A 24,896-nucleotide genomic window follows, 5' to 3' on the forward strand; every position below is an offset into this window, starting at 1 on the left:
TAACAGAATAACATGCACGACGAGCATTGTGTTTGGGATAAAACATGAAACTTGAAAGAAATGTGCTTCTGGTGGGGCCCTTGGGGCTTCATTTCCTGATCGGCTGTCCCGTCCCAGTTCATTCTGCGGAGGCCGGGGAAAGGGTGGAAAGTCCAGCTCTCGGGGGTGATGCTCTCCCCATTTTACCAGGAGGAAGGCGAGCCAAGCCAATCAGCGGGCGGCGCCCAAGGTCACGGCACAAGCAGCGTGCGCAGGCCCAGCAGCGCCACCAGCAGGAGCGTGAGGCGGGGCGCGGGCGCGACGCAGGGGGCGCGCAGGCAGGCGGCATACCCGTCGAAGGCCACTTCGCGCAGCGCGCACACGTGCTCAGTTTGGCAGGCCTCGTCGCAGGCCAGCGTGTCGTAACTGACCGAATTGTAGACGTAGTAGCGCTGCAGCGTGTCCTGGTCGCTGGCGATGCGGCCCAGCGCCGCGTGCATAGAGCGGGCGCCTGCGTCGGGCACGCCGTAGGCCCTGGTCACCCGGTACTCGAGCTTCCAGAGCGGTGCCCCCAGCGCGTTCGCCTGGCTCAGGTTCAAGAAGTAGGTCTCCATGTCCTGCAGAGGGGGCGCGCGAGGCGGCCCGGCTGTGAGCAGCTGTCCGCTTCCGCCCCCAATCCTCCACCTTGCATTTGCCCCCAGATTCTAATAGCTATAATCCTGACCGCTCTTAGTTATTGAGCATTTACTAGTTGCCAGGTATGCTTGGCAGACATCCTCTGATTGAATCTGATGAGGTAACTGTGCTTATTGTCCCCATTTCACAGATGAGGAAACTGAGTCCTAAAGAGGTTAATTCCCTTGGCCAGGGTCCCACAGGTGGCTGAGGCAGGATTGGAACCCAGCTTGTTTACCCCATAGCCTGTGCATTTTCTGTTCCAGCAAGCTCCCGGGTACCCAGAAGATTGTCAGTAAACATTTGCAGAAAGACTGGATAAAATGCAATATAAAAGCAGTGGGGTGGATTGCCTGGCTGAATTGTGCTTTGAACGGGGCTTGGGCTACACCCAAGAACCTGAGTACTCAGGTGCATTTTCAGGACTAGAATCTGGAAGGGTTTATCTGTGCAACACGTTCCACCTAAATTTGCAGATCTGCTTTAGGTCAGGAGAGGTGGGGTAAGAGGAGCTGCCGTGGGTGGATGGCAATCTCTTGCTAGGCACCTTACATTATTTCATTTAGTCTTCCCCGAACTCTGTGGTCTGAGTGCCGTGTGGACAATGGACCACACTCTTAAAACTCCTCAGACCTCTTCTCCATATACATTCACTCTAGAGTCGAGGACCCAGGTTAACTCATGCAGTCCCTGGTTTTAAATGTCCTTTCTCAACACCCAGATTAAATCTCTGTACCCACCACTTTCTGGAACTCCAACATGAATACACAGCTGCCTCTTCCCTCAGCATTTTCACCTGGATGCCACTTAGACATTCCAAAGTTAACAGGAAAGCCAGGCTTCTGGTCTTCCTCCAAAATCTGCTTCTCCTGCAGTGAGCCCGTTTCGGTAAATGGCAACCTCATCCTTCCAGGTGCTCTGGCCAAAGCCTTGGAGCCCTCGTTGCCTCCTCGCATTCTCTTCCACCCTTCATCCAATCCACCAGCAAATCCTGTCTGCTCTGCCTTCAGCATACATCCAGGATCTGGCTCTCCTCACCACCCACGGGTGCCACCCTGGCCCACACCACCATCACCTCTCAGTGGCTGTGGTCACCTCCTAACTGATCCCCCTGTGTCTGCCCTTGCCCCCTACAGCCTGTTCTCCACCCAGCAGAATGGTGGTTTTCTAAAATTCCAGAGTCGTCCTCATGGCCTACATTACCTGACGCCCCATCCGCTCACGACCTCCGCCATGGCCTCGTGGGCCTCCGTGCTCCTCCCCTAACACACCAAGCACATTCCTACCCTGGGCCCCTGGCGTGCTCTTCCTGCCCCGTCCGCAGACGCTCCCACGGCTCACTCCCTGAAGTTACTCAGAATTCAAATGTCACCCTATCAGTGACACTTCCCTGCCCCATCTAACACCACACACATATACCTGTACCCCGTAAGTGTCACCACCTGCCTCCTCACCCTGTTTTCTTTTCTCCTTAGCACTTATTTCATGCCACACTTAACTTTATGTGTTTGTTTATTGTCTGTCAGCTCCAGAAGAGCAGTGACTTTTGTTTGCTTATGTATCTCCTGAGCTTAGCACGGGGCCTGGCACATGGCAGAGGCTTAACACGTTCTGTTGAATACATTAAGGAATAATATTTCGTTGTCATTTCGGTAATCACAAGCACATCCCAGGAGGTGTGGGATTGCTCATTGAGTTAGGGGCCTGCTTAGCTGCAGCGTAGTCAGTGTAGAGAAGACCTGGCAGTGGGCCTGAGGTCACACTGTGAGAGACCTTGAATACCAGGCCAAAGAGATCCAACTTATCTTGGGAGCACTGGGGAGCCACCGAAGGTTTTTGAGCAGGAAAGAGACAAGAAGTGCTTTAGAAAGATTAATCCTCCTTAGCTGTACCAGATGAGCTACAGCAGGGCAGTGCTGGAGGCGGGGAGAACAAGTAGGACGACTTGACAATGATCCAGGGCAAAGGGCAATTTGGAGAATTGACCTGACTTGGTGGCAGGATTTGGAGGTAGAGCCAGGGTTCTTCTGATCCTGAGCTCTAAAAGGGTGGAAGTAACTTGACCTTCCTGAGTCTCAGTGGTCAGTAGAGGGTGGATCAGCTAGGGAAGGCAGTGGTGTTATCAGGTCCCTCCTCCCTCCTCCTCTGGCCCCAGCAGACCCAAGGCTCCTGACCTGCAGGCTCAGTGTGTCGCGGTCGTATTCAAACAGCCGGATGGCTGGATTGTTGGCTCCGTTGGCCACTCCAGGTAACGTGGTTTTCCATGGGGTGACCCCAGGTGTAAGGAACATGACACTGATGGGGACACCTTTCAAGAGAGAGTGGAGCTGAGAGGCTGGCGAGGGAAAGAGGGCGTTGGTCTGGCCGAGGCCCTCCAGGTTGGGTACCTGCATCGTCATAGAACATCCGAAAGCTGTCGGTGTGGTGGTGCCCGAAGAACTGCCCTGCAATGACTCGATGATGCTTCCGGACCACTTCAAGGTACTGCTGGTTGGGGCCCTCCCGGAACCACGCTTTGTTCCGCGTCTTCTCAAAGAACCCAGGGGGCACATGGCCGATAATGTACACCTACGAGGAAGGGGTGCCCAGCAGGGGCTCAGAGACCCCTTCCACAGCGCTTCATCTCTACCTCTCACAACCTGCCCGTCTCCCCAGAGGCAAGCAGATGGGCTCAAAGGTATCTCCTCCCCCACCCCTCTCCCAGGTGATCCGGCATCTCCCTGTACCCAGAAATGAATGTGCCACATGCTTCCCTCCCGCTGTGCCTTTACCCATCCTATGCCTGCCACCTGGAGCGCCCTTCTCATTTTCACTCCTGTAAATGCTACTCATGCTTCAAAACCCAGCTCAAAGGATACGTCCTCCTGAAACGTTTCTGATCCTTCAGAGACACGTCTTCTCTTCTTGGAGAGCTCAGGCACTGTAACCAAACCTTCCTTGCATGGTTGTGTAGCATATGCTGTGTGGTAATGTGTGTTCACGTCTTACTTTCCTCAAGTCTCTCAGCTAACAATGCCTGGGCCCTTGGTCCCCGTTGCAAGAGGTAGAATGGGGGGCGGGGGCAGTGGTAGGAAGGGCAGTTAAGAGCATGAGCTTTGGAGCCAAGCTGCAGCTGGACACCAGCTGTGTGTCACCTCTCTGAGCTTCAGTTTTCTCATCGGGAAGGACACCTAACTGGTGGAGATATGAGAGTTAAATGAGACCATCCATGTAAAGCACTTAGCAACGTATCTGATGCATAGTGAGGGCAAAAGCACTGGCCGTGAGATCCTGCTGGGATGCGCTGGTCAGAGCAGGGACTCAGGCAAATGAGACACAGGGTCAGTCATCGGGGACCTGCTAGCCCAGCAGACTAGATGGACACACCTCAAGGGCAGGGCATCCCTTTGAGGTCTAGCCCACAGTGTGGCTGCAGCTGTGCTGGCCTTGGATTCTGGAGACTGGGGTTCTAGTCTAGACCCCACCACTTATTGTGTGACTTGAGACTGTCACTGCCCACCAGGAGCCTCACATCTGCGATGGACTCCAGGGTCCCAGCCTCACAGGCTGTTGTGAGGATGGAAGCAGCCCCCTCAGGTGCCAAGCTGATGAAGGACCCTCTGTGATGTGGGCATCTCAAGTGAGTGGGTGAGTCTGTGCTAAAGTGGGGGACTTGTACGGGAAGAGACCCCAGGGAGGGAAGAGGAGGAGTGGGGAGCCCTTACCATTTCCCCAGCTCGGGACGCATTGGTCAGCACATCGTCCAGCCACTGGAACTGCTGGCCAGGGTCGGCCATGCCGGCCGTCTGCTCGTTGTTGCTATAGTACAGATTGGTGTTGAGGACCACGATTCGCCCAGCCGCGCTTGGCCCCGGCAGTTTCTCAGAATAGAAGGCACCTAGGACATCACAGCCAGGAGGAATCTGAAGGGGTCTCCAGCCTCCGAACAGACACACCTCTGTCCCCCTCCACTTCACTCCCCCGCCTCCTCCTTCCCTTGCATCCTCCCTTCCCATCTTTCCCATAGGAGTGGCATCGTGGGTAAGACCAAAGGCTCTGGAGCCAGGCTGCCTGGGTTCAAGTCCTGGCTCTATCACTTCTAGCTGTACAACTTGGGAAAGTTCCTTAACCTCTCTATGCCTCAGTTTCCTCCTCCGTATAATGGGAATAACATGGAGGTGTGTTTGCCCCTCCAGATCCACTGTCAATCCTTCTCCACTCAGCTCTCTGCCTCAGGAGCTGTGGGTTAAATCCATGGGCTTCTGTGCTGTGAGCTTCTGGTTGGGTTTGACCAGTGGAGAGCCCCAACAGCAAGGGACTGAGGAAAGGAAGGAGAGGAGGTCAGGTCACTTTGCGATACTGTGTCTCCAAACCAGTGATTCTCAATCTGGTGATTTTGTCCCCAAGGGAACACTTGGCAGCGTCCAGAGACATTTTTGGTTTTCACACCTGGAGGTGTTACTAGCAACTAGTGGATAGAGGCCAGGGATGCTGCTAAGCCCCCTACAATGTACAAGACAGCCCCCCAACAAAGAATTATCCAGCCCCAAATGTCAACAGTGGCAAGGTTGAGAAACCTGGCCTGAACTGAAGGCCACTGCCCCTACCTGGGATTGTTGTAAGGAGTCTAGCAGTGTGCTGAGGGCAGTTCCGGGCACACAGGAAATGCTCAGTGAATATTCTCTTATGATCCTCACTAGTGCTGTAGAGTTAAGAACATGGGCCTTGGAATCAGCCCTGGATCCTACTCCCAAGTCTGCCTCCTCTAAGCTGGGTGACCTTGGCCAAGTGACTTGGTATGTTCAAGCCTCAGTCTCCTTATCTGTAAAATGGGGATAAAATCAGTCCCTATTTCATGGGGATGTTGTGAAGATGAAATTAGATCAGACCTTGGCATAAAGTGCTCCTTACAGTAGCAAATGGTGTTAGTACCTTCTTTGAAGAGAGCAATGGATTCGTAACTGAGCCAGGGTCGCCACAGCTCTGCTACCCGATTGTAGATATTGTTGCTTCCAGCCGGGAACTGGTTTTTGGGGTGAAAGTCATGATTTCCCAAAGCTGCATAGACTTTAGTATCTGGGAGGAAAAAGAAATACATAAGAATATATATGCAAAAGTGCTTAGTGGAGTTAGTTTCAGCCACTGGCTATCAGAGCTAATAGGGAAGAGCTATAGCACAGATAAGGAAAAATACAGAGCCAAGCAGAAAACCACATTACAGAATCTGGCAGAACTTGGCTCAGATCTGGGAAGGAAGAGCAGTGAGTTCTCTAACTCCAGTTCCGTGGTCAGAAATGAAGCATGCGATGAGGAGGAGAAAGCTAGATCCAAATAACCTTCAGATCCATGATCAGCCACTTGGTCATTTAGTGTGCCTTGTTCTTGTCAACTCCAGATCCATCTTACTGTCAGGGAAGGGGTCTGCTGCACCCTGGAAGGCCTTGGGAGTTTCACTCATTCATGAATCAACAAATATTTATTGAGCACCTAGTACGTGCAAACGTGTAGACCTGGGCCCCCAGGCCCAGGCCCAGAGGCCTGGCAGTGCAATAGGGTTGATAGGCATTGAGTAATGGCTGTCACAAAAAGGGAAGAGCCACTTGCTGTGGGAGTGTATAACAGGGGTGGGAGTGGGGGTCAGGAGAGCCTCCCTGAGGATGTGGCCTGTGAATGAACCCAGGAGGGAGAGGGGAGCCTGTCAGACTCATTTCTTCCTTGTGAGTAGCCTCACTCCTGCTTTTATTTTACATCTGTGTCTGGCATGTAGTAGTTGCTCAATAAATATTTGAGAGTAAACAAAAACTCCTCTGAGCTCAAGGCAGGGCCTTGCCCTTATATGAGCTTGGCTTACCCCAGGGAATGAACTTGAACCAATGACGAAGCCTGGCGACTCCAATTCCTACTTGAAAAAATGATTCTAACAAACCCTTTACCCTGTATAGCCTACAAGATCTGGAAATGCTAAGCTCTGCCAAAGGAGGAGGCCGTAGAATTCCCGTGAGGAATTATTCACAAAGCCAGAAGTCATGGCTGTGACTGCCTGAAAGAAAACCTCACCTCTCTAACATAGATGGAGGCAGCCATAAGAATTCATTTAAGGACTTCCCTGGCGGCGCAGTGGTTAAGAATCCGCCTGCCAATGCAGGGGACATGGGTTCAAGCCCTTGTCTGGGAAGATCCCACATGCCGCGGAGCAACTAGGCCCGTGCACCACAACTACTGAGCCTGCGCTCTAGAGCCCACAAGCCACAACTACTGAGCCTGCATGCCACAACCACTGAAGCCCGCATGCCTAGAGCCCGTGCTCTGCAACAAGAGAAGCCACCGCAATGAGAAGCCTGCGCACTGCCATGAGCCCCACCCCCTCACTGCAACTAGAGAAAGCCTGTGCGCAGCAACGAAGACCCAATGCAGCCAAAAATGAATAAATAAACAACAGAATTAAATACAGTTCTGATATTTATTTAAAAAAAAAGAATTCATTTAAGAGAAAACACAAATCCCTGGTGTCCCAAAGGCAGATGAGAAGGGAGTTTATAAGCAGATAAGGTTTATAAGCAGATAAGGTGGGGGGTGCATAAGAGAAGCCATTTTTGGCCTAAGCCATTTTGGGATCTGAGCCTGGCTACAATGCTTGCCCTTGAACAGATCTCAGTAACACTGATCTTAAGGGAACAAAAGAACAAACTACTGTTATCAGGCAAGAGAAGTAACAAGGGCAAAGATAATAAATCAGTTGCAAAGACTCCCAGTTCTGTTTCAATGGTAAAGATTAGCCTGAAGCACTGTCTTGAGCTGTTTGGCAGAATTTAAACCCCCTCAACCATGAGATCAACTGGAACCTAAGGAATGATGATGCTGACCTTTGCTGACCCTTGTGACTTCAATCAACTAAAGCTTGGACTCTAACCTTTGCCCCAATTCTAAGTTGCATTCTCCTGCTCAAGCCCCTTCATGAATATGCATATATTCTTAGCTTAAAGCTTCCCCAGTTTTGCTGTTCAAGGACACACTGATTTGGAAAGATCCCTGGTTTTCTCCTTACTTGTTGCAAGTAATCAATCCTTCCTTCTCCTGATCTTTGGCTTGGTTGTGTCTTTTGGCTTGACACCCACCAAGAGGCAAACCCAGTTTTGGGGTAACAGGTTTTTGCCACTTCCATGTGTCGGGCACTGTTAGGAGATCCTTACAAGCCTAAGCTCCATGAGGGCATGACCTGGCATCTTGTTCACGGCCACGTCCGCTACCCCTAGCGTGCTGTCTCACCCGTAGAGGACACTCAAATATTTGTTGACTGACTAAATGAATGTATGGATTACCTTATTTAATCCTTGTAACAACCCTTTGGTCAGGTACCATTATTCTCCTCATTTTGCACAGGGAGAACACTGAGTGTCCAGAGGATGGCCCAGCTAGAGCGTGGCAGGACCTGAATTGGGACCTGGATCAGTTTGCCTTGCACACCTGTGTTTACCATCGGTGGAAAGACAGGGACCAGTGTTCACAGTGACTCTGATGGGGGGGACACAGGTGCACGTGGCAGGAAGAACTCATGACATGGAACCAAAAGCTCAAATTTCAGTCCCTTCCTCTTCTCCAACAAGTTGCTTCAGCTTGTTTATCTCTATGATAGGGAGTGTTCTGCTTGACCTGTGTTGCTACCATTCTCAAATAAGATAATGCCTCATTTCACCTCTTCCAATGTGTTCATATTTTAACATCTCTACAAGTGGGATGTGTCTTACCACTGAGGCCATGAGAAAGTTCTGTGTCATACTTTAATGGACAGCAATTTTTTTTTCTTTTGGCCACGCCATGCAACTTAAAGGATCTTAGTTCTCCAACCAGGGATTGAACCCGCGCCCCCTGCAGTGAAAGGTCTGAGTCCTAACCACTGGACCACCAGGGAATTCCCCGGAGAGCATTTTTTTTCTTAGCGATACATAAAATAATGAAACATCTTACAGCCAATGGTATCTTGGATTTAGGAAATTCAATAAATGTGCAAGCATGTTATAAACTGTAAAATCTTATTTACACTTGTATGTTAAGTCATAGTAATAAAGCATTTTCTTATCCATTATTTCACTTTTATTCCTGAAGCCCCATGTGGAGCAGAGAAAAGAGTGCTCAGTGTTGGATCTGAGTTTGAATCCCTCCCTAGGAACTGACTAGCTTTGAGCCATAGGTTCCTTATCTATACACTGGGGGTAATAATACCTATTGTTGCCATGGGGGAGAGTGTCCTGGTTTGAACCTAGTAGCGACTTCTGCTGGAAGATGAACTAGCCCAAGCATATCTGGGTTGGGTTGGGTTGGGCTGAGTTACATAGACTAGAGGCATCAAGGCAACTTCTTTGCACAAACTGATTTACGTTGAGGGAAGGAGGTGTCAGAAATGAGGTTGCCTCGGGGACAGATGTGGGATGGTAACAGCAGCTCGGGGGCCCCTCCTGGAGTGGCAGTAGGAGTGATAGGTAAGAGATGTCCTCAAACCAGGATCTGCATCCTCAACCTTGCCTGTTTCCTTACCCCAAGGCTCACATTTGTCATCAGTAAAAACGTGAGACAGCTCTACTCTCCATGAGTCTCCTGAGTCTCGTTCCTGACAGCAGATGAGCTGAGGCATATAATATTCTTAGAGGAGTGCCTGACACTTAGCCCTTGATACATGGATACATATAGTGGTTCTTGCCGCTGCTATTACTTATTTTTATTATCATTATTTCATATCTGGGTCCTGGGGACCCATGACCAAGACCTTTAGAGGAAGCAGCTGTGCTGGAACCCAAAGGAGATTGGGGGATGGGGGGGTCCTAGGGGTCTGCTTTCACAGGTGTCCAGCTGGCGGGCTGAGAGCCTGATTCAGCCCCCAGGACCTTGTGTTTGGCACAGTCTGATTAAAGCCATTTTCAAGGGCTATTAGATGGAGCACCCAGGCTACGTTCTCCCTGTCAAGTCCCGTGGGGCTGCTATCATAATCACTCACAGTCCTGGCCTGCTCTCCCAGGCTCTGAAGGCCTTGGATTGCACCACGAAACAGCACTTTGGCTGCAAATCAGCATCTTCCCAAAGTCCCAGCAGCTGGGACGGTTTAAAGGCAGTAGATGGCAATTCCAGAGCCACAGCAGGACACAAGGGCTGTGTGCGAGCACACGTGAGACTCACCCAGGGAAGATGCCTAAATATAACAGTAAATGCTTTGAGAAGGGGCTGTGAGTCTGGTGTTAAACTGTCAGGACAGAAGCCAGTGAAATGTCAGGCATTTCCATTATTAAAAAAGAAACAACAGGCCCAAAATGGAGTTACTTGTGCTAAGTCCCAGGTCAGTAAACCAAGTTAGGTATTAACCAAGTTAATACCTAACCTAACTGAAGTTTCAGCCTCTCCCAAGAATGTGACCTTTAAACAGTCAATCTGGAATTACCTGGTCAGCACTAGTGAGGAAATCTGCCTGATAGACACCACCCCTTCCCCTAAATGAAGGTAACCTTGCCTGAAACAATCCACTTTTTGCTAGAATCTTCCTTTTTCCACCGCCTTCTGTTTATAAAACCTTCCATTCGTACAGCTCCTTGGAGTGCCTTTCTTTTTTTTCTTTTTGGCCGCACTGCACAGGATGCGGAATCTTAGTTCCCCGACCAGGGATCGAACCCACGCCCCATACAGTGGAAGCGCAGAGTCTTAACCACTGGACCACCAGGGAAGTTCCTGGAGCTCCTTTCTATTTGCTAGATGGGATGTTGCCTGATCCGTGAATTGTTGAATACAGCCAAATAGATCTTCAGATTTACTCAGTTGAATTTGGTTTTTTAACACCATTAACAGGATTCTATGTGTATCCACAGGCCGACAAACTCTCATGTTCCTTACAGGGTTGTTGGAAGGTAAGACACAATCGCTGTGAAGTGCCTGGCCCGGGACTTGGCCAGCAGCCATCGTTGTCCACGGGTGAAGGTCATTCCTCTGCATCTTGCTGCCGTTGTCGTCCCACTGTGCCAGGCACCGCCTGGGCATCAGGGAGTGCTGTGGGGACCTGGGGCACAGTCTTACCTGGAAAGGCCTCTCTGATTAGCTCGGTCAGGTTCTCCACAACTTGCAGCACGGCCGCCTCTCCCAGGTTCTCGTTGGGCACGTGGGGCGTGTCATCACTGCAAAACACCGCCGGGCAGCTCGGGAAGTGGCACAAGGAAAAGAAGGGACGGCTCTACCACAAGAAAAGAGACTGCAGAACTGAGCCTCAGACAGCTACTGAAGGGGAATGACTGGGCTGGAGTTGGGAGTCACGTGGGACAAAGTCCAAACCCAGGCTCTGCCATTGACCGGCTGTGAGTCCCTGGGCTGGTTGTTTAACCTCTCTGAGCTTCTATTAGCTCATCTATAAAATAGGGATAATAATGGTATCTACACACAGAGTATTTATGGGACTTCAATAAAGGGGGAAAAATATATATATAAAATGTAGTAGCTGCTAGGTTGCAGTTAACATGGTCTTGAGAGGGAAGCTCTGGGTTTCCAGTCTCATCTGCAAGCCCCTGGGGAGCTTGGGATGAAGAAGCCATGTCTGAGTTCTGAGTTTCCCCAAGGGTTCTAAGGAGTTTGGAGCTGGCTTCAGAATATAGAATTCAGATCTACTCTGGTAGGTCGAGGACCTACCCCAGGACCATTTAGTCCCCCACGTTTGACAGACCTAAATTCCTGGATCAACCTTAGAAAGATGCAGCAAGGTGGGGGACGAAGTGGGCAAGGAGGTTTGCGGGGTGCTAAGAACCCTCGCAGCTAAAGCCTGAGGACTCTGCTGGACCGACGGGGCGAGGCAGCTGCTGCCCAGAGACTCCCCAGGGAAGTTAATTAGCTGAATCACCCTGAGACCGCTGCTGGCAGCCCACACTGGCTCACTTTGTGCTGGGTACTTTCTGTGTATTGTACCCTTATCCACTAATTTGTTCTTCATAATAACCCTACAGCATAGGTTCTATTGTTAGTGCCATTTGACAGATAAAGGAACCAAGGCACAGAAAGGTGAAGGATCCTGCCTAATGTGTACACCTAGACAGTGGTGGAGTCAGAGTTTGAACCAGTCAGCCTGGCTCCAGAGTCTGTGCTCACATCCATTACAGCCTACTGTGACTCTGATACCCTCATTAGGGCAGTAAGAGGGGCCGTTTAGCCCTGTCCTCCCTGGGGACAGGCCAGGAATACGAAGATAGAACAAAATTCCTTTTTTTTTTTTCTAGTTTGGAGCATTTAATTCTGTGTGATAGAAAACACATCCAATTTCTACAGGTTATCCCTCAGGGGACTGCAATTCTCCCGGAGAGGTCCAATTTCTTAGAAATTGAAGAATTATGAAGGGTCCTAGAGGTCATCTTGTCCAATGCCATACACCTCTGCAAGTCCCAGAGATTTCCCAGAAAAATCATGCTTCTGTTAAAGGGTCATGAATTTCCCAGAGGGATCAAATCTTTTAGAATGTCACGCATTTCTCCAAGGGCCCCTCCTCAGACAGCAGGAGGCCAGGGTTGTGGCCTAAATCTCACTCTCTCCTTAGATGGATTCCTGAGCCCAGGGAAGCCAGAGCTGCCCAGGCCCCTCCTGAGACACGGTCACATTTCTTAAGTGTCCAGCCTTGCCCCTCCCCCTGCTGACCACATAGTCCATCTGAGGGTCATTCCGATCGCTCCCATGTCACACTGAGGGACAGCTGGGGACGCCATGGGTTTGATCCCGCCTTCCCTACAGAAGTGTCCATAGAGGCTGGAGGAGGACACAAGCAGCCCGAGCTCCTGCCAGCGCCCCTCACCCGCTCCCTGGTTCACCGCTTCCTGCAGGAAGTCCTCCCCAATCCCGCCAGAGGGAGTCAGGTGCCCTGGGAAGCTCCCCCATCCACCCGGTGACCCTCTCTCCTCGCTGGGATATAACGGTCAGTGGCCTTGTCTGTGTCACCCGGGAGACCACGAGCTCCCTGAAGGAGGGTCCAGGTCCCTATCACCTCTGTTCCCCCCGTCTCCTGGGGGTGAGCACAAGACAGGCGGACCTACCAAGGGAGGGAGGGAAGGAGCGAATGAGTGAAGGAAGGACCTCGAGTGCTGAGGGAACTCAGAGGACTTCCAGCAACATCCATGGATAAGCAGCAGGAATGGCATCTCTGTGGCTGAGCTGAAATCACCCCTCAAGCTCTCTCCGCACAGAGTAGCGCTCTGACCAGTGAGGATCCCCAGGGCCAGGGCAGCCGGGGTTGGCCGCAGCTGACCAGGACATTTGGTCCCAATGCTGGCTCACCTTCAGCCCTTCTACCTTCTCCCCTCCCTGTATTTGGATCTCTGGGGCTTGCAGTCCCCAAACCCCGCTGGGAGTGGCACCAGTGTTCAGCGACCCCCACGCCCACCCCCAACTAAAAATCCGGGAGCTCCCCACATGCCCAGACATGCCATGACCGTGTCCCCAGCCTCAGTGAGAGCCATATTCTGCTGAGGCCGTAAGACACAAGATCAAGGGCACAGACCCTGGAATCAGCCAGGCCCAGGCTCCCCTGGACAAGCTTTGAGCTTCAGGTTCATCCTGTCCGCAACAGGGCTGGTGAGGACTAAGGGAGATGGTGTGGGGAAGGTGCCAGGCAGGCAGGGGGCACAGGCGGTGGCCCGGGAAGGGTAGCTGTGGTGACGGCTCTCACCCAGTCCAGAGGATGAAATCTGGCTGTGACTCGATCTCCTTCATGGTGTAGATAGAGGAGTTGATGAGGATCCAGGGAGAGTCGCAGAGGTAGTTGCCCCAGGGGCCCGCATTGGGCACCGGCTGGGAGCCAGCGGATGGGCACACCTGGAGGGGGTCTTCAGACACCTTGTAGTCCGGGTCAAGGTGCAGGTCAGAGACGTGCCAGAACTTCCCTGCAGAGGCGAGGAGTCCCTGCTCAGTGCAGGTCTCTCCCCAAGCCTGGATGTGGAGGGAGTCAAGGGAACCCTGGGCTGGGGGAAGGGAGCTTGCACAGGTAAAAGGAAGTTTTCTCCGAACCCAGGGCCTGGTTTTGCCCAGGGAGGCCCTGAGCAGAGCAGAAAACAGGCTTGGCTCTGTCCCTGACCTCTCACCTTTGACAAGGCCCTTTCTATCTCCCCACCTCAGTGTCCCCAGCAGCAGCATGAGAGATGGACTGCGTGACCCTCAAGAATTCTTTGGGGGACTTCCCTGGTGGCACAGTGGTTAAGAATCCACCTGCCAGTGCCGGGGACACGGGTTCGAGCCCCGGTCCGGGAAGATCCCACATGCCGTGGAGCAACTAAGCCCGCGTGCCACAGCTACTGAGCCTGCACTTTAGTGCCACAACTACTGAGCCCACGTGCCACAACTACTGAAGCCCGCGCGCCTAAAGCCCGTGCTCCACAGCAAGAGAAGCCACCGTAACGAGAGGCCTGTGCACTGCAATGAAGAGTAGCCCCCGCTCGCCGCAATTAAAAAGAAAGGCCGCACGCAAGCCATAAATTAATTAATTAATTAATTAAAAAGAAAAAGAAAAGAATGGCAGAGAGAGCCAGAGATCCAGGCAGGGGCTCCACCTCAGGCTGCAGTGTCTTCATTGTGGAGTCTGATCACAGATCCCTCCTCTGCTGCTTTGCCCAACCCCACCCACCTGCTCTCCTCACAGGACCTCTTTCCTGGCTCCTCTGCCACCTTCCCCAGTCCTTCCCAGGTCATCGCACGGCTGCTTTCTCCTCTTTATTCAGGCCTCAGCTCGAAGGTCACCTCCTCAGAGAAGCCCCCCCGACTACCTTTGTTCAAGTTCCACTTCCTCCCACCCTTCTGGTCACTAGCTATGTGACTCCCCCAGTTTTATTTTCTTCAGAGCACTCTCACATATGAACTTATCTTGTTGGCTTGCTTGTCAGCCATCTTCCCCTTCTTTAGTGTCAGTCCCATGAGGGCATAAAGCCTGTCTTGTTCATCCCTGTGTCCTCAGCACCCAGAACAGTGCCTGGGGTGTGGAAGATGCCCATATAGTTGACGAGTGAGCAAGGCTGTGGGGAGGATGATTGGACTGGTAAGCACTCAAAGAATGTTAGCCAGGTGCCCTTCACATGCTCATCTCATTTCATCCTTGCAACCATTCTGTGAGGTGGGATTCTTATGCCCATTTCACAGATGAGGAAACTGAGGCTCGAACCCAACCTCTCTGACTGCAAAGCTGAGACACAATGTTGACTCAGAGCCCCCAGAAGGCTTTTATAATACATCTATGTTACCCATAAAAGATGGGAGCCACAGGCTTCTATGGAGTTGGTCACAGAATGTGAGGAATTAAGCTCTAATTATCATGTCATGGAGAAGAGGATGGGCACCTCCTGGAGAGGGAGGCAGGTTATCGGGTTTCTAATCCAGGCTCTCTGGGCAAGCCAGCTGGCCTGAGGGTGTTTGACGTCTGCCCTGCTTGTTGTGAGCATCAAATAAGACAGTGAACAAGAAAGAGCTAGTCCAGAAGACTCTCAACACACCACTGTCCCTGGCAATTACCTCTGGGGCCAGGAGTGAGACTGGGAGGGTGTGGGGAGTTGGGCACTTTAACACTTTATCCTTTGGACCAGAGCTTCTCAAACATTACCACGCAGTTGCCTCACCTGGGGAATCTCATGAAAATTAAGATGCTTTCTATATTCATACTGCTTGGATATTTTACAGTAAGAAAGTATTCATATAGTCTTTGAGTTTTAAGAAAAGGTATACCAATCTTAGCTGTCATTGTTATTCATTAATTATTAAGACAATGAATAAATTTAGCATCAGATCCAGTGAGAAGTTGAGGGCACAGACCTGGGTTGGAATTCCAGCTCCAGTGCCCACTAGCTGGGTGAACTTACTCTGTGCCTGTTTCCTCATCTGTAAAATGGGGACAACAGCGCCCCCCAGCTTTTATGGTTATTGTGAGGTTTAAAATGAGAGAATATGAGAATATGCATAAGCACTCAGCAAAGCCAAGCAGCAGTTACTTTGAATTTGGTCCCTGGGGTGCCCTGAAAGTCCCCTTTCACCATGGAAGGGAGAAGGGACCAGGGGAGTGGCTGTGTCCTTCCCCTGCCTGCCCCAGCGTCCCCTCAGCTGCTGTCCTCTGCAGGAAAGTGCAGGTCTGGGGCCAGGACATTTGAAACAGAACAATGTGAAAACAGATCCTGTCCCCTCCTGGCTGGTCCTCCTTGAGTGGAGGACCAGTGGCACAGCACACCCTCTAGTTTTAATTCTGAGAGCTCAGCTCTGCTCCCTGTGCCTGGGCAGGCAAAAGTCTCCTGGCCCCCCTCCTTCTTCACCAAAGGAGTCATCAGGCCCACCTTGTACACTGGGGACAACAGATACAGGGCCGAGGGCCTAATAGTTTTGTAAGACTCATGGAAATGTCTGAGGCCTGAAAAAGAGTGCATTGCTTCCGAAGTTCAGAAAAAAACAAAAAAAAACTATGGTATCGAAACCAACAATCCATTTCAAATGCAATATTAAAAATCATATCTATATATATAAAATCATAGATAATGTGAGATACTTTTACAATGATTCATGATGGGGTGGAGGAGACTTGCAAAAATCATTCCTAAAGTCTAATAAGGTCTTTTTTTTTAATTAATTAATTAAATTTATTTATTTTTCACTGCATTGGGTCTTCGTTGCTGCACACAGGCTTTCTCTAGTTGCGGTGAGTGGGGGCTACTCTTCGTTGCATTGTGCAGGTTTCTCATTGCAGTGGCTTCTCTTGTTGCAGAGAATGGGCTCTAGGCTCACGGGCTCAGTAGTTGTGACTTGCTGGCTCTAGAATCCCCACGGTTTTATGCAAAGCAGGGATGACCGCTATCTGATTTGGTGTCTCAAAGGTCTGCACTCCAGGAAGAGACTCGGATTCTGAAAAATCTTACAGGTGCTGTGGAATTCTTTTTAAATTTAATTCCATTTTTAGATTATAGACGTATACATTCCCGAAAGTTTGGAGAAAAGAGAAAAAGAAAATAGTACCTATAAAATCCACCATCCCAAGAGGACCCATCAAAGGGCATGATGGATAAAGTGGCGGAGTACAAACTTGGTCTTGCCACTTCCCAGCTGTGGGATCTTGGGCGGGTGTTGTGTCCCCTCTGAGTCTCATTTTCTCATCTGCAAAATGGATATAATGGTAATAGTACCTACTTTACAGGGACTATAAAAATCAAAGGAGGTCTTTTCATTTCATTTTTCAAATAGGTTTTAAAAGGACAACATATGTCAAGCACCAAGCACAAGCATGGCATATCATAAGTGCTCAGAAAATAAATGCTAGCACTTCTTGGCTATTTTCCTTACTGTTGTTTGTGTGATTTTATTTATTTTATTTATTTATTTGGTTGCACTGGGTCTTAGTTGCGGCTCACTGGCTCCTTAGTTGCAGCATGTGGTCTCCTTAGTTGTGGCACACAGGCTCCTTAGTTGTGGCATGTGAATTCTTAGTTGCGGTATGTGAACTCTTAGTTGTGGCATGTGGGGTCTAGTTCCCTGACCAGGGATCGAACCTGGGCCCCCTGAATTGGGAGCACGGAGGCTTATCTACTGTGCCACCAGAGAAGTCCCTCTTTGTGTGTTTTTATATAACATTATTTTATAAACAGATTGAAGATGTACAGCCGGGGTTCATGTCCAGACTCAGACACTTACCTAGATGTGTGACCTTGAGTGAGTTATTTAACTTCTCTAAGGCTCAGTTTCCTTGCTGATAATCCCTACTTCACAAGGCTGTTGTGAGGATATCATGTAAAAATTTTAGCAGTGCCTGCCACATAGTAAGTACTTAATAAATGTTACTTAATATTTTCAATTTATGGCATTATCTTGAAACTTTTCTGTCTGGTGGTTTTACCATAATCTATTCAGCTATTCTATTGCTGTTAGCATTTTCCATTATTATAAACAACACTGCAATAAACATCTTAGTGCTCTGGTTGCAGGGGAGATTCTTTTTAACCACTAAGACCCTGGGCTTGGGAAGGGGGTGCCTGCTGGCATTTGGATTTCTAAGAAAACATATTTAAAAGTGAAACAGTGAGGGGGTGGAGATACTTTCAATCATTCCTAAGTCTCCAGTCAGACTGGCAGGGCCCTGAGTCCCCCAGAGGGGAACAGGGTCTCTGTGTCCACGTAGATGGAGGACGGCCACTCTTGACCTTCTCCCAAGCAGTCACCCTCCCAGGGAATGACACATCCTCTCAGGGCATGTCCCAAATCAAACCGCCCTCCCCTCCTCCCACATCTTAGCAAATGACAACCTCGTCCTTCCAGCTGCTGATACAAAAACCTTGGATTCACCTCTGAGTCTTCCTTCTCTCACACCCTCCGTCAGCAAGTCTTTTTTTTTTATTATTTTATTTATTTTTGGTTGCGTTGGTTCTTCGTTGCTACACACAAGCTTTCTGTAGTTGTGGCGAGCGGGGGCTACTCTTTGTTGCGGTGCCCGGGCTTCTCATGTTGCAGAGCACGGGCTCAAGGCACGCGGGCTTCAGTAGTTGTGGCACTTGGGCTCAGTAGCTGTGGCTCGTAGGTGCTAGAGCGCAGGCTCAGTAGTTGTGGCTCACGGGCTTAGTTGCCCCACGGCATGTGGGATCTTCCTGGACCGGGGCTCGAACCCGTGTCCCCGGCATTGGCAGGTGGATTCTCAACCACTGCGCCACCAGGGAAGTCCTGTCAGCAAGTCTTGTCCTGAGTCAGACCATCTCCCAGCAACCCTCCTCTCCCTGGATGATGGCAGTAGCCTCGTCACTGGTTTTGCTCTTTCTCCTTTACCAGGATGAGCAGTCATCCCAGTTTGCCCAGGACTGAGGGACTGCCAAGGCCGCCCAACTTTAAGTGCTAAAACCAGGAAAGTCTCAGGCAAACTGAGATCACTTGCTCACCCTACCTTTACCCCATCACAGGCGCTTCTCCGTACAATAGCCCAAGGGTCCTTTTAAACTCACACAAGTCAGATCACACCACAGCTCTGTCCCAAACCCTCTAAGGATGTCCCATTTCACTCTGAGTTCTTAAAATTGTCTATAGGTTTGTACATGAGCTGCCACCAGCCCCACCCCCACCTCTGTAACCCCTGACACCCCTCCCCACACCCTCCCCATCCTCTCTGCTCCAGCCAGCTGGCCTCAGGCTCTCTCTCACACACATCGCCTGTGCGTCCCGCTCAGGGCCTGTGCACTTTCCATCCTATCCTGATGGAATGTTCTTCTCCTGGACGTCCACATGGTTCTCTCCTTTGCTGCCTTGAATCTCTGATCAAATGTCACTTTATTCGACAGCTCTTCTCTGGCTATCCCTTAAGTATCTCCCCCTGCCATCCCCTCCACTCCTTTATTCTGCTTTATTATTCTCCATAACACTTGTTATTTCCTGGAATATGTATTTCTTTGTTCATGTGTCTTTCAGAGGTTTCTCCGGAGGTGAAGGAATGCTTCACCAGGTCTGGGACTTTTGTTTATTTCTGCCACGTCCCTGGTTCCTAGAATAGTGCATGACATATTTTTTGGTTTAAAATCATTCTTTTATTGCACAGGACATTCTTTTTCTTGTGTCTTGATTTATTGTTGTTGTTTGTTTGCTTGTTTGTTTTTTCTTTTTAATAACTATAAATTCAAGCTTAGGAAAGCTTGTCTTTTTCTTGAAAAACAACAATTTTTTTGTTTTTTTTTTTAAATTTATTATTTATTTATTGGCTGCGTCAGGTCTTAGTTGAGGCATACGGGATCTTTGGTTGCGGCGCGCAGACTTCTCTCTAGTTGTGGCGTGCAGTTTTTTCTTTCTCTAGTTGTGGCAGGCAGGCTCCAGGGCACATGGGCTCTGTAGTTTGCGGCACGCGGGCTTCTGTAGTTGAGGCGCGGGAGCTCAATAGTTGTGGCGTGCGGGTTTAGTTGCCCTGCAGCATGGGGGGTCTTAGTTCCCTGACCAGGGATCAAACCTGCATTCCCTGCATTGGAAGGCGGATTCTTTACCACTGGACCACCAGGGAAGTCCCAAACAATGAAGTTTTTATATCATTTGCTAACCTGATCTCGTTATTTTTTGTTTTTAACATCTATATTGGCATATAATTGCTTTACAATGTTGTATTAGTTGCTGTTGTATAACAAAGTGAATCAGTTATATGTGTACATATATCTCCATACCCCCTCCCTCTTGTGTCTCCCTCCCACCCTCCCTATCCCACACCACTAGGTGGTCACAAAGCACAGAGCTGATCTCCCTGTGCCATGTGGCTGCTTCCCACTAGCTATCTATTTTACATTTGGTAGTGTATATATGTCCACGCCACTCTGTCACTTCATCCCGGCTTACCTTTCCCCCTCCCCATGTCCACAAGTCCATTCTCTACATCTGCGTCCTTATTCCTGTCCTGCTCCTAGGTTCTTCAGAACCTTTTTTTTTTCTTTTAGATTGCATATATATGTGTTAGCATATGGTATTTGTTTTTCTCCTTTTGACTTACTTCACTCTGTATGATAGTCTCTAGGTCCATCCACCTCACCACAAATAACTCAATTTTGTTTCTTTTCATGGCTGAGTAATATTCCATTGTATATCTGTGCCACATCTTCTTTATCCATTCATCTGTCGATGGATTCTTAGGTTGCTTCCATGTCCTGGCTATTGTAAGTAGTGCTGCAATGAACATTGTGGTACCTGTCTCTCTTTTATTTTATTTTTTTTTTTGCAGTACGTGGGCCTCTCACTGTTGTGGCCTCTCCCTTTGTGGAGCACAGGCTCCGGACGCGCAGGCCCAGCAGCCATGGCCCACGGGCCCAGCCGCTCCGTGGCACATGGGATCCTCCCGGACCGGGGCACGAACCTGCATTCCCTGCATCGGTAGGCGGACCCCCAACCACTGCGCCACCAGGGGAGTCCCAATCTCTTTTTGAATTATGGTTTTCTCAGGATATATGCCCAGTAGTGGGATTGCTGGGTCATATGGTAGTTCTATTTTTAGTTTTTTGAGGAACCTCCATACTGTTCTCCATAGTGGCTGTATTAGTTTACATTCCCACCAACAATGCAAGAGGGTTCCCTTTTCTCCACACCCTCTCCAGCACTTGTTGTTTGTAGATTTTTTGATGATGCCCATTCTGACCAGTGTGAGTTGATACGTCATTGTGGTTTTGATTTGCATTTCTCTAATGATTAGTGATGTTGAGCATACTTTCATGTGTTTGTTGGCAACCTGTATATCTTCTTTGGAGAAATGTCTATTTAGGTCTTCTGCCCATTTTTGGATTGGGTTGTTTGTTCTTTGAATATTGAGCTGCATGAGCTGCTTGTATATTTTGGAGATTAATCCTTAGTCAGTTCCTTTGTTTGCAAATATTTTCTCCCATTCTGAGGGTTGTCTTTTCGGCTTGTTTATGGTTTCCTATGCTGTGCAAAAGCTTTGAAGTTTCATTAGGTCCCATTTGTTTATTTTTGTTTTTATTTACATTTCTCAAGGAGGGGGGTCAAAAAGGATCTTGCTGTGATTTATGTCATAGAGTGTTCTGCCTATGTTTTCCTCTAAGAGTTTTATAGTGTCTGGCCTTACATTTAGGTCTTTAATCCATTTTCAGTTTATTTTTGTGTATGGTGTTAGGGAGTGTTCTAATTTCACTTTTACATGAAGCAGTCCACTTTTCCCAGCACCACTTATTGAAGAGGGTGCCTTTTCTCCATCGTATATTCTTGCCTCTTTTGTCAAAGATAAGGTGACCATATGTGTGTGGGTTTATCTCTGGGCTTTCTATCCTGTTCCATTGATCTATATTTCTGTTTTTGTGCCAGTACCATACTGTCTTGATCACTGTAGCTTTGTAGTATGGTCTCAAGTCAGGGAGTCTGGTTCCTCCAGCTCTGTTTTTCTTTCTCAAGATTGCTTTGGCTATTTGGGATCTTTTGTGTTTCCATACAAATTGTGAAATTTTTTGTTCTAGTTCTGTGAAAATTGCCATTGGTAGTTTGATAGTGATTGCATTGAATCTGTAAATTGCTTTGGGTAGTATAGTCATTTTCACAATGTTGATTCTTCCAATCCAAGAACATGGTATACCTCTCCATCTGTTGGTATCATCTTTAATTTCTTTCATCAGTATCTTATAGTTTTCTGCATACAGGTCTTTTGTCTCCTTGAGTAAGTTTATTCCTAGGTATTTTATTCTTTTTGTTACAATGGTAAATGGGAGTGTTTCCTTAATTTCTCTTTCAGATTTTTCATCATTAGTGTATAGGAATGCAAGAGATTGTGCATTAATTTTGTATCCTGCTACTTTACCAAATTCATTGATTAGCTCTAATAGTTTTCTTGTAGCATATTTAGGATTCTCTATGTATAGTATCATGTCATCTGCAAACACTGACAGTTTTACTTCTTCTTTTCGGATTTGGATTCCTTTTATTTCTTTTTCTTCTCTGATTGCTGTGGCTAAAAATTCCAAACTATGTTGAATAATAGTGGTGAGAGTGGGCAACCTTCCTGATTTTAGAGGAAATGGTTTCAGTTTTTCACCATTGAGAAGGATGTTGGATGTGGGTTTGTCATATATGACCTTTATTATGTTGAGGTAAGTTCCCTCTATCCTACCTTCTGGAGGGTTTTTATCATAAATAGGTGTTGAATTTTGTCGAAAGCTTTTTCTGCATCTATTCAGATGATCATATGGTTTTTCTCCTTCAGTTTGTTAATATGGTGTATCACATTGATCGTTTTGCGTATAGTGAAGAATTCTTGCATCCCTGGGATAAATCCCACTTGATCATGGTGTATGATCCTTTTAATGTGCTGTTGGATTCTGTTTGCTAGTATTTTGTTGAGGATTTTTGCATCTATGTTCATCAGTGATACTGCCCTGTAGTTTTCTTTTTTGTGGGGCATCTTTGTCTGTTTTTGGTATCAGGGTGATGGTGGCCTCATAGAATGAGTTTGGGAGTGTTTCTCCCTCTGCTATATTTTGGAAGAGTTTGAGAAGGATAGGTGTTAGCTCTTCTCTAAATGTATGATAGAACTCACCTGTGAAGCCATCTGGTCCTGGGCTTTTGTTTGTTGGAAGATTTTTAATCACAGTTTCAATTTCAGTGCTTGTGATTGGTCTTTTAGTATTTTCTATTTCTTCCTGGTTCAGTCTTGGAAAGTTGTGTTTTTCTAAGAATTTGTCCATTTCTTCCAGGTTGTCCATTTTATTGACATATAGTTGCTTGTAGTAATCTCTCATGATCCTTTGTATTTCTGCAGTGTCAGTTGTTATTTCTCCTTTTTCATTTCTAATTCTATTGATTTGAGTCTTCTCCTTTTTTTTCTTGATGAGTCTGGCTAATTGATTTTGTTTTAAGAGAGAGATAGGAGTTATCTTGCAAGGGTAAAGTTTATACCATGAATGATGTAGGTCAAAGTCTGGTGGTACTAAGACCTACATTGTTGCCAAAATTATAATCTGCCTGTGGCATTTGCAGAAAAGAAGCCCTTGCAAATTTCTAAACAAGAGTAAACTCTGTTAGGAAATTCTAAAGTGTTTTACAGGTCAAAAAGGGAATGAGGGGACTTCCCTGGTAGTGCAGTGGTTAAGACTCTGCACTCCCAATTCAGGGGGCCTGGGGTTCGACCCCTGGTCAGAGAACTAGATCCCACATGCATGCTGCAACTAAGAGTTCGCATGCCACAACTAAGGAGCCAGTATGCTGCAACTAAGGAAGCCTGAGAGCTGCAACTAAGGAGTCCACCTGCCACAACTAAGACCCAGCATAAATAAATAAATAAATATTTTTTTTAAAAAAAAGGGAATGAGGTTAGTAAAATGCCTCAACAGAGTTTGAATAAAATACTAGATTTGAGAGCTACTCAACCAATATTTTTTGAATGAATTCTTGAATCTTCCTGCCGCCTTCTACCTCTACCAGCTGGCTGGCTCTTATGTACCCACACCGCTGAACAATGTCAATGTCCCTCCTGTGGCCAGTTGTCACCCCCACTTAAAATCTCAGGCTCAAACAGCACCTCCACCACCCACTAACTCTCTCACCCAGTCTCCCCAGCCTAGCTCCCTGCCTTGCTAGTTTTATCAGCATTTTCAGCTTTCTGTGAGCAGTTTCCAGCAGCCCTAGACCCTGAGTTCATAGTACCAAACAGAGAGATCACAGGCATTCTCAGTGCCTACCTCGTCCAGCCTTGGTGACTCCCCAGTGGGCCAGGAAAATCAGCAGCTCGGGCAGCCTCATCCTGGGGGCTCGCCTCATGGGAGCCATCGGGTTCTCCCGGAGCAAGTGTTCAAGCCACAGACTTCCCAACTAGGTGTTGGTGGCCACGTGCCAGAGCAGAATTCCTGTCCTGCCGCTGAGTGTCCCAGACACTGGAGGCCTTTGTCTCCTCTGGCTTTTATTCCTTTGCCCGGCAGGGTGTGAGCAGGGTTTGCCCAAAGAGCTGTACCTGCCAGGACTTTGGACTCTCAAATAGGAAGCAGCACCAGTCCTGCCAGCTCCTCAAAGAATGTTGGTACAGCCAGCAACTGGATTCTCCAAGAGACTCGCTCAACCCCAGTCAATGACAGGCAAATAACTACTTTTGAAGCTTTCATGTTGCCCCACCCCAGCAGAACAAACATACCGTATAAAATGTCAGGCCTTTGCCATCAAAGGAACATAACTGCTTGTTGGAGATCGAGATGCTTGACCACAAATGAATCAAGACTAAGAGTCATCTGCTCATTTATGCCAGAAACCATGTCCCATGGAGACAGAGGGGACCCCAGGCCACACTGCCCTCAAGAGGGAGAAGTAAGCCACTGGACTGCCGTTCATTGTGTTAGGTGGCTTGACAAGCCCAGAGGAGGGATCTAACCCTCTGAGGAAAGTGAGAGGGCTTTCTGGGAGGAGGTGACACAGGCTTCATCTCTTCTTTCATTATGGAAATTGACAAACATAAATAAAAGTAGAGAGAATAGTGTAAGGAAACCCCAGTACCCATCCTCCAGCAACAGCAGTTATGAACTCACAGCCAATCTTACTTCTACTGTACCCCCACCCCAACCCCGATGGATTATTTTAAAGTCAAGTCCAGAGATCATATCATTTTGCCCATAAACACTTTAGTATATATCTCTAAAAGGTAAGGATTCTCTTTTGCTAACCCAATGATAATACCATAGCAGATCTAAAAAAATAATAATGTTGCCAACCTGGGATCCCTGGACTCTTCAATCAACAGAAATTCATAAGAGACCAGATGAGAAATTCAGGCAAGGCTTTACTGGGGCTCGTGCTGCAGCGAGGGA

The 24,896-nt window shown here is 48.4% G+C and overlaps 1 protein-coding gene across 1 annotated transcript; it reads right to left on the reverse strand.

The window, feature by feature from the left end:
* Positions 1-230: 230 nt before the first annotated feature.
* On the reverse strand, positions 231-23,862 carry SMPDL3B (sphingomyelin phosphodiesterase acid like 3B; the record flags this gene model as incomplete). The annotated part of the gene is made up of 8 exons (XM_082832293.1): positions 231-596; positions 2,829-2,962; positions 3,042-3,222; positions 4,359-4,531; positions 5,566-5,709; positions 10,687-10,784; positions 13,307-13,520; positions 23,784-23,862. The coding sequence occupies 8 exons, from the start codon at positions 23,860-23,862 to the stop codon at positions 231-233; spliced, it is 1,389 nt and encodes a 462-aa protein (XP_082688419.1).
* Between the last annotated feature and the right edge of the window lie 1,034 nt (positions 23,863-24,896).

Source organism: Leucopleurus acutus (genome assembly GCF_964270905.1).
Source record: "Leucopleurus acutus genome assembly, chromosome: 2".
In the NCBI taxonomy this organism is placed as follows: domain Eukaryota; kingdom Metazoa; phylum Chordata; class Mammalia; order Artiodactyla; family Delphinidae; genus Leucopleurus; species Leucopleurus acutus.